Source organism: Oryza sativa, chromosome 6 (genome assembly GCF_034140825.1).
Source record: "Oryza sativa Japonica Group chromosome 6, ASM3414082v1".
NCBI lineage: Eukaryota > Viridiplantae > Streptophyta > Magnoliopsida > Poales > Poaceae > Oryza > Oryza sativa.
Window position 1 is genome coordinate 26892953 of NC_089040.1, and position 10325 is coordinate 26903277.

General features: G+C 47.4%; 1 protein-coding gene across 1 annotated transcript; it reads left to right on the plus strand.

The window, feature by feature from the left end:
- The first annotated feature begins 5616 nt into the window (after nt 1-5616).
- On the plus strand, nt 5617-9113 carry LOC4341624 (zealexin A1 synthase). Its single transcript, XM_015787288.3, has 2 exons — nt 5617-6573; nt 8260-9113. Exons 1-2 carry the CDS (start codon nt 5647-5649, stop codon nt 8911-8913), a joined length of 1581 nt encoding a protein of 526 aa, XP_015642774.1. The 5' UTR covers nt 5617-5646; the 3' UTR covers nt 8914-9113.
- The last annotated feature ends 1212 nt before the right edge of the window (nt 9114-10325 follow it).

Consider the following 10325-nt stretch of genomic DNA (forward strand, 5'->3'; position numbering starts at 1 on the left):
TCTCTCATGTTTTGTCCGACTACGGGTGTAAAAAAAAGAAGTCCATTTTACTTTCTGAACTATTTTTCCAGAGCACTTAGCCCCCAAAATAATTTTCCGCTTATTTCACACTCCTAATTATCAAAATGGCTCTCCCACCAATTCGTTCCCTCTCCCACCTCTCTTTCCCTCTCCTTCACCTCACCCTCCACCCTTCTCAAAGCAGGTGGCGTGGCTCCCCTCCCCTCCCTCCCTCCCTCCTAGATTCGACAGAAGGATGGGAGTGTGGCGGCAGCAACCACCACATGCCACAGTGGTGGCAACACGGAGGGCTCGTGGTGGCGCTCCCCTCCCTAGCTCCCACCTCCCAGTCCGGCCGACAGCGGCCCTCCCCTCCCGTCCCCTCCCAGATCCGGTCGGAGGAGGGAGGGCCGCAGAGGCGGTGCGGAGGGCTCATGGCGGCGCTCCAATCCCCTAGCTCCCACATCCTAGATCCGGCCGATGGTGGCCCTCCCCTTCCCTCCCATCCGGCCGGTGGGGGGGGAGGGGTGGAGGGTGGCGGCGACACGGAGGGCTCGTGGCGGCACTCCCCTCTCCTAGCTTCCACCTACCAGATCTGGCCGATGGCGGCCCTCCCATCCCCTCTCAAGTCTGGCCAGAGGGGGAGGGGCGGCGGCGTGGCTCTCCCCTCCCCTCCCTCTCCCTCCCAAAATCCTAACCCTAGATCCGGCTGGAGGAGGAGGGCGGCGACGGGTAAGGGTGGTGGCGGAGGATTTTTTTTTTGTTTGTTGAAAATATTTTCATAGTCGGGTGGATTTAGCTCCTGCGAAGATGGAGAGGTCGTCTGCGAAATTTATTTTCTTAGACGGAGAAAGGGTCCGCCTGCAAAAATATATTTTGACAGCTTGCAAAAATACTTCTTCTTGTAGTGGATTCACATCACACAAATACACACTACTGAGAGGACTTGTAGGAACAGAGCAACGAAAAGCTGGAAAGCACAATTGTCTGAACTTCACTTATTTACTTCACAATGCATTACTCTTTGCTGGAGACTAATTAAATGTTTCTTTTATAGACAAAGAAAAGCAGACTAGGCCGGTAACGCTGCATGCATGCAGCATTCTTGGATGGCTCTGGCCTAGGCCGGTTGTGCGATCGCCTAAGAGCTAGAGCGGACGGCCCCACCCACCAACTCTCCATCCCCCAGGCCCCCACCCGTGGCAGCCGACGTACAGGCCCAGTACTCCAGTAGAGGCCGAGTCTCACCGGGCGCGTGGGCGCGCGGCCATTCAGGATTCAGCCCAGGCCACCGCACGTCGCTTCGTCTTCGATCCCATCGATCTACTGCTGCGCCGCGCCGTTCTCTCCCATCGTCTCTGCGCCTTCTCTCCTGACCTCGAAGCGAAGAAGCCGACGAGGGCTGTTGATCGTCTGATTGAGTGCAGCCAGCCGGCCCTGATCGAGTGATCCCATCTCGCAATAATCAAAGCAAGCACAGCAGCAGGTAGCCTTCTTAGGTCAAGTTTTATAACAGAGGAGGTGGTCACATCTAATTTTGTCCAACTCTCTGTCTCTCATATTTCTTGAAACTTGTGTGGAGGTTGCTCCTTACATGAGGGGTGGCTGCTCCTCTCTCTCTCTTCTTTTTTCTCCTCCACATCATCATTTGAGTCTACATGGCATCTTGTAATTAGTGATAAGATGCTTATAGTACTTGCGTTTACTCCACCCCTCCTGAAGCTGGAGCTCAGCCAAATAGTTTCAGCTCCACCAAAACTGGGAATGGAGTTGGATGGAGCTATCTCACAAAACATACTAGAGTTGTGGAGCTGGGTTTAGGCAGCTCCACAACTCTACTCCAGACTCAACTCCTGGAGTTTTATTTAGGAGTTGGAGCTGTACCAAACAGGCCCTAAGGTACAGCTCCAACTCTAAAAATAACTCCAGGAGTTGAGTCTGGAGTGGAGTTGTGGAGCTGGCAAAACCCAGCTCTACAACTCTAGTACATTTTGTGAGAGAGCTCTACCCAATTCCACTCCCAGTTTTGGTGGAGTTGAAACTGTTTGGCTGAGCTCCAGCTCCAGGAGGGGTGGAGCTGGAGCTGTGCCAAATAGGCCCGAAATTAACTTAGGATTTTTCTTGTTTGCATGATTTTTTTTCTTGCTATTTAATTTACTTTAGATGTTATACGATGCTACTAAAAAGCATTTGTCAGGTACTCAGAAAAAAAGACAAAAGAAAAAAGAAAAGGAGACAAACAATTTATTGATTCGCAGCAAAGGTAAATGAGAGACCAAAACCTGAGACCTACCGGGGATAAAACGACTCTCACAATTCTTACCTTAGTTTTCTTTTAATTTTTGTACAACTATTTCAAATGCATATAACTTTCATGCTATATAAAATTGGATGAAATTGGCACGTTCTAAAAAATTAAATCCACAAAAGAGATTCAATAACGAGAGGGTCTAGTTAGACAACTGTGAGGGCCACATATCCATCCGTCCTATTCTTTCTCTTTCTTCTCCATCAAGAATCACTAGGCAAACATGATTATATATGTCTTTTTCTAAACCGTATGGGCCAGCATACGTGTTTTAATGAAGCACTTGTTTTCTTTTTCTGAACCGCATTAATGTACCAGTTAAGATCAACTTTTTTTAAAAAAAATACTGTAGGGGAAGCCGCACAGTAAATAAAAAATTATATTAAAATAGACTATTAAAAAAGAGTTACTACATATTTAACAAGAGGAAAGAAGAGATCTCTCTCATCTAAATTTACTCGGTAAAGGAGAGAAAGATCATTATTGAAGAATGTCTTCTAAGACAACACAGCAGGAATTATATATTATCAAAAATAAGCCCATGATCTTCCTCTCGATTGATAGGAACATTTAGGAAAATTTTCCATTGATCATGCTAACTGACAAGAGAACAGACCGAGACCAAAATTGCTACCGGTGCTAACAATATCAGCTGAGAAACTAGAGGAATGGAAGGCCCGGAATTGCTACAGGAAGTGCAACTCAATTATAGTACTAACAGAGATGAGATGAAATGGAAACTAAAAAAATGGGGCAAATTCTCAGTCAAATCCTTGTACGTATAAGGAATAGACTTTTTTTTGGGGGGGGGGGGGGGGTTGAGAAATATGAAAAACTCCAATAGCCCTGAAAATCAAAATTTTTATATGGCTAATGCTGATAGGGAGATTTCAAGCTGCTAAGCAACTCAAGAAAATGAATTGGCTGGGAAACCAACTCTGTACACTTTGTGGAGAAATTGAAGTAGACCATGTGATGTTTAGATGTGCTCCAGCAAGATTTATATGGTGCTGTGCGAGAGATATACTTCCTCCGTTTTACAATGTAAGTTATTCTAACATTTTCCATATTCATATTTATGTTAATAAATTTAGACATATATATCTATCTAGATTTATTAACATTAATATGAATATGAAAAATGCTAAAATGACTTACATTGTGAAACGGATGGAGTATTAAACTAGAGCTCTGTACCTCGAAGCAAAGGGCAGAGCTGACTTGCTCAGAAATTTGAAGGACCCTGGAGAGAAGAGCAACCTAGCTGTATTTGCCTTGTTTCTGCAGCTTGTTGGGCCATTTGGCTTATGAGAAATGATTTAGTTTTCAATGATAAATATATGAGACTTGCTCCGGTCCAATAAAAAGTATCTCGAGGTACCGGTACTTCACGGTACTAAATTGTTTCCGATCGTTGGATCTAACTGTGCAGGATAGGTATTGTTATATTCAACCATCGAAAAAGATTGGATACTGTGAAATTCTAAGTACCTCGAGGTACTTTTTACTGGACCGGAGTAAATCTCTAAATACATTATGAACATTTGTAGCATTGCTGACAAGGTGGTGAATTTGATGCAACAGTGGAGGCCGCTGGATCGATGAAGATCAATGGAGAGGTAGACTTTTTCAAGAACTTGCTGCTTGCCAGAATCAGGGGCTTGGAAAGAGAGGACGAACCAAGATGAAGGCGGTCAGGACGGTGAAGAAGAAGCTAGCTCAAGGCGAGGAGGAAGTGGAATAGCAGTGGCTTATGTGCCGTTTTTGCGACAACAATGTAGTAGTGTCTTGAAAATGTCTAGTTCTGCTGTTTGTTGGGTGTGTTTACTTTTTGGCCCAATGTGGGTAATAATCTTAGGCTGCGTTCGTTCGGGTAACATCGAGGAGATAACACCTCGTTTTCCACGCGCACGCTTCCTAAACAACTAAACGGTGTGTTTTTTGCAAAAAAAAAATTTATAGAAAAGTTGCTTTAAAAAATCATATTAATCTATCTTTGAAATTTAAAATAATTAATACTCAATTAATCATGAGCTAATGGCTCATCTCGTTTTGCGTTTTCCCAATCTCCTCGATCACCTTCTCCTCAAACTCACCCTTAGTTTTTTTTATTTTTTTTAGTGCTTTGTTTGCAATTGCGCGCAAGTTGGTGGCCCCAACGTCTTACAGCATCACCAGCTGTCCCACGTCACTCCTCTCCTTCCCGTGTGTTAGATGGAGGATCTCACGATCCCATTCGGCACGTTAGATGGAAAAAACAGGAGAATTTTGTTGGTAGTTTAATCGAGCGGCTCACTTTTAGTTTTTAATAAAATTTAGACTTTCTTTTGGAGAGTTTTTTTTTACTTCCTATTTTTCAATTTTGGTTTGATTCACCACGTTAGATGGAAAAAAAGAAGAGAATTTTATTTTTTGTTTAACAAAACGGAATTGCTAACTTTTTTGGACAGATTTTGCATCTCCAAATCTTACAGATTTTAGGACATCGGATGGACTTTGAGATTCGTGCTCCATGTCATCTCCTCCAACTCCGGCAAACCTCTTCTTCTCTGGCGCCGGCGAGGACCCTACGGGTTAGGGTCCCGGGGTGGGGTGGGGTGGGAGTGGAAGGGGGAGGGGGGAGGGGAGGAGTTCGCCGGCTCTAGAGGGATGGCTGGGGGAGGCGGTAGCCCGGCGGTGGGAGGCGGATCAGGCGGGCGACGAGGCGGCTTCGGCGGCACCGGAGCCGCAGCGTTGGAGGAGGGTGGTGGGCCAGCATCGGTGACAGGGGCACCTCGCCGTCGACGGCTCGAGAAGAAAGGAGGGGAGGAGGGGGTAGGGGGAGGAGGCTGGTCGGGGGAAGGGGGGCGTGGGCTCGCCTTCGCCGTTGACGCCCTCTGCCAGCCGGTGAGGCTGGCGGCGGTGCGGTGGGGCGGTGGCAGCGGGGGATTGGGCAGAGCCGCTCGCGAACGCGATGGGAGGGGAACGAGAGGAGGAGAGGCAGGGTTAATGCATTTGCACGAATCATAAAGCACATCCAATGGTCCAAAATTTGAAAGATGAAAGGTGGGATTTTCTGTTAATAGATGTATAGACAGCTCTATTTTTAATTTAGGAAAAAAAACAAGGGGAGATAATACGTACTCTCTTAGTGATGCTCTTAAGTTGTGCTTTTTTTTAAGTAAAACTGGCGAAGATAAAACATAACTATCATAATGAATGAATATTCTTATCCGTTATACCATTAAGTACAACCCGGTCCCTTGATGGTGAACTAGCTATCTCGATCGATCCATATATAACGATATGGTACACATCCCCACGCTGCAAAAAACGGAAAGCTAGCTGCTCAAGCAAGCATGGCGCACGACGCAAAAATGGAGGATGCATCTCACGGTTACGTCTACCTCGCCATGGCTGTCGTGGCGCTGCTCGGCGTGCTGCTCACCAAGCGCAGCCGCAAGGCGACGGCACAGCGGCTGCCTCCCGGGCCATGGCAGCTGCCGGTCATTGGCAGTCTTCACCACCTCGCCGGCAAGCTCCCGCACCACGCGATGCGCGATCTTGCGCGCCGCCACGGGCCGGTCATGATGCTCCGGCTCGGCGAGGTGCCCACGCTGGTGGTGTCGTCGCCGGAGGCGGCGCAAGAGGTGATGAGGACGCACGACGCGGTGTTCGCCACGCGTGCGCTGAGCGCCACCGTGCGAGCGGCCACCATGGGAGGCAGGGACATCGCGTTCGCGCCGTACGGGGACCGCTGGCGCCAGCTCCGGAAGATCGCCGCCACGCAGCTCCTCTCCGCGCGCCGCGTCGCCTCCTTCCGCGCCATCCGCGAGGAGGAGGTCGCCACCATGCTGCGCGCGGTGGCCGCGGCCGCGGCGGACGGGCGCGCCGTGGAGATGCGAGCGGCGCTGTGCGTGGTCGTGGCCGACTCCACCGCGCGCGCCATGGTGGGGGAGAGTTGCCAGGAGCGCGACGCGTTCCTCCGTGAGATCGATCGTTCCATGGAGCTCGTGAGCGGGTTCAACCCGGAGGACCTGTGGCCGTCGTCGCGTCTCGCCGGCCGTCTCAGCGGCGCCGTGCGCAAGATCGAGGCGAGCCTCCACACGGTGTTGGGCATCCTCGACCGCATCATCCAGAAGCGCCTGCAGGAGAAGATTGGCGGCGCCGGCGCCGCCGCCGCCAGCGAGGACATTCTGGACGTGCTGCTGAGGATACACAAGGATGGCGGTGCCGGCGGCCTCCAGGTCCCGCTCGACATGGACGACATCACATTAGTCATCACTGTAAGTGATCAACTGCCGAATAAAATTTGAAAATATACCCATGTTTTTTCATAATTTACGTTTATATACACGGGGAGGAGGATTTGCGCAAATATACCTCTCCCGCTTGTTAGTAACGCGGGAGCGAAACGAATGCGTGGCGTGGTAGTGCGTGACCGAAAGGCGCAGCGGTTGCGCGCAACGGTGGCGCGGGACCGGCTCACCACGGCGCATATTCGTTTCGCTCCTGCCTTCCTAGCACGCAGGAGAGGTATATTTGCGTAAATCCTCCTCCCAATATATAAAAACGCAAATTATGAAAAAAAAGGTATATTTTTAAATTTTATTCATCAACTGCCTTCATGTGATTTCTTATGAAGAACAGGAACCTGCAACTTGCCACGGAGCATGACACTATGACATATGGACAGAGGGCTTGCAATTTCAGAACGAAATTTTCAAAATTTCAGTAATTTTGCCCCCCACCGACAAGCACATATATTGCCGATTTTTTTTTCAATATTTTGTGAACTTGGTCAAAATTTATTCAAATTTATGAAAAAATATTATATTTTCCAATAATTTCGGCAAAAAACCCCATTTTCAGAAATTTCGGTTGCCGCTGAAATACCGAAATTTTCAATGAAAGCGAAAGTGTAAATCACTGCTATCTACCGATGGTTTATTTGGTGCCAAGAGAAGTAAAGCGTAGAACATTCACTCACCAGCCTTTTCGCTTTTGTGCCCGGTTGAAGATACGGGAACTCTAATTAATCACTTAAGTAGATGTCCAACCTTATGTCATGCAAAAAGTTACCCCATTCATTTTAAAATATAAGGCACAACGATCCAATAGAATTAGAAATCTTGAATATGAAAGAGTTAAATAATAATAATTTGGTGGAGGGAATATACTAAGTTAATTGTATGCATGCATGTCTTATATTATAAAAAAAAAGTAGTTATGTCTTATAGTATGGAATGGATGGAGTACAAGAAATCACCTATACTTTTGTCTACAATTTTTTTTTTCAAAAATTGGACAGTTGTAATTATAATATACAATCATAATGTAATTAAACTATAACTACAACTACATTAAACTTGTATGTAACTTTAGAAAAAGCCCTCCATAACATGATACTCCCTCCATTTCAAAATATAAGACACAACCACCCTCAACCCAAAGACCAAGAAACCATTATTATCATCTCCTAGTTTAGATCACCCTAATAAATATAATGCATGTATCCAATAGAATTAGAGATCTTGAGGGTGGATGATTTAAAAAATTAATAATTTAATGGAGAATAGGTCCTAGTTAATTGTATGCATGCATGCATGCTTTATATTATGGAACATTAAAAAAAATAGATGTGCTTTATATTATGGAATAGAGAGAGTACTATCATTATATTCTCACACGTGTGTGCGTTGTGCCTTTTTTTCTTTCCCACTTACATAAATCTTGAAAAAAATCCAACAGTTCAAAATTACGTGAAAGTTACAAATAAATTACATTATAGTTACATGTACTATCATTATATTCTAATTACATAATTGTTTCTAAAAGTTGCATGGTGAAGATACTAAGACACCACGAGCATGCAACTACAGAATGCTCATGCTTGTGCACTCTTCCTCACTATTGTTTCTTCCACATATTCCTATAGTCTATTCAATGACCCCCCATCTCTTCATATGCAGGACCTCTTCAGCGGCGGCGGCGAAACGGTGGCGACGCTGCTGGTATGGGCAATGGCAGAGCTGATCCGGAACCCGATGGCCATGCAGAAGGCAACAGCGGAGGTGCGACGTGCCTTCGCACTGCCCGGCGTTGTGTCGGAGGGCGAGGGCGCGCTCGGCGAGCTCCGATACCTGCACCTCGTCATCAGGGAGACGTTTCGGTTGCACCCGCCGGGGCCACTACTGCTCCCGCGCGAGTGCTCGGAGCCGTGCCAGGTGCTCGGCTACGACGTGCCGCGCGGCACGCAGGTGCTGGTCAACGTCTGGGCGATAGGCCGTGATGAGCGGTGCTGGCCGGCCGCCGCCGGCGGCGGCTCACCAGAGGAGTTCTGGCCGGAGCGGTTCGAGGATGGCGCCGAGGCGGTCGACTTGAGGGGCAACAACTTCGAGCTCTTGCCATTCGGCGCCGGCCGCCGGATGTGCCCCGGGGTGGCGTTCGCGCTCGCCAACATCGAGCTCACGCTCGCCAGCCTGCTCTTCCACTTCGACTGGGAGGTGCCCGGCATGGCCGACCCTGCCAAGTTGGACATGGCCGAGGCGTTAGGCATCACAGCGCGCCGCAAGGGCGACCTCCTGCTACGCCCCGTCCTGCGCATGCCCGTGCCCGGCGTCTAGTCGACGCCCGTTGCCAGAATTTCAGCCACCTGCTCAGCCTTCTTTCTTGTGTTACATCTCCTAATCACCGTTATACAAGTCACTAGTAATGCTAATATCGTAATTATATATGTCAAACACAACAAGCCATGTTGTAGCTTCTCTGTTAAATAAGTGGAGAAATAATTGAAGGAAAAAGCTGCGGAATTATGCCGCTCTAATCTGTGTCAAGTATTACGGTTCTAAAAAAAGAATTTCATTTTACTTTCTGAACTATTTTTTCAGAGCACTTAGCCCCAAAATAATTTTCCGGCTCATTTTCTATTCCAAATTATTAAAATGGCTCACCTTACTAATAACAATACTCCCTCTATACCCGTTAAGGAAGTCGTTCAGGATAATGTTTAAGTCAAACCTTGGAAATATAAATCTTGAATAACTTTTAAATTGTTGAATTTGAAAATGTAAAAGTTATAGGAATAGATTTGTTTTGAAAAATACTTTCATAAAAGTATACATATATCACTTTTCAACAAATATTTTTATAGAAACGAGAAGTCAAAATTGTGTTGTAGAGACCGTGTCGCTGTCCAAAACGACTTTCGTTATGAGTACGAAGGGAGTACTTCTTTCCTTTGTTTATCCAGTGATCCCATCTCGCAGCAATCAAAGCAAGCACAGCAGTGCAGGACCAGAGGCACAACATAGCAGGCAGCCTTCTTACTTCCTCCTTGATTAGTTCTAAGAAAGATTAGGAACGTAGGATTTTTCTTGTTTGTATGATTTTTTCTTGCTATTTAATTTAATTTAGGTGTTACAATGTTACCTAAAAGAGGCTTTTTACTGTCCTTGATTGGAGGAGGTACCATATCCTAGCCATCCATTCCACTCAATCTAACGGCCTAGGAAGGCTTGGTACCTAGCGGTACCACATCTCCCGCAAAAGCAGGTACGGAATGTTGTTGATGGTGGGAGGGCAATTTTGTACTTTCGCATGCAGGAATCAAGTTGGAGCGGAGCACCATCTGTCCGATGCAGTCGTCTACTCATCGACTATCAAATCGAACAGAAACCGTATAGGCGAACACGGCGACGAGCCTGAGACAACCAATGTGGTGGTCTTCCGGGCGGCAGTGACCTCGGGGGAGGTGGGCCGATGGGGAACGCCGGCGACTTCGTGGTTCCCTCCCGTCAGTGCTCCCGCTTCCTCCCTCCTCCCGGTTCGATCCTGACGGCGCCGCATTAATTCTAGTCCCTCCTACCCATTCCACCAGAGCGAGGACGGGCATCGCAAGGGCGCCGGCAGCTGCAAGGTCAAATAGCGCCAGGGCGATTGGCAGCTAGGGCTACGGTGAGGCCACCAGGAAACTTGAAGCAGACAAAGCTTTTCACTCGAGAAGCTCATCTAGAGAAGCCAATATAAATCCACGAAT

Coding starts and splice junctions, on each gene's coding strand:
- LOC4341624 (XM_015787288.3), top strand. CDS start 5,647: ATGGCGCACGACGCAAAAATGGAGGATGCATCTCACGGTTACGTCTAC. Junction 6,574..8,259: donor ACATCACATTAGTCATCACT/GTAAGTGATCAA, acceptor CTTCATATGCAG/GACCTCTTCAGCGGCGGCGG.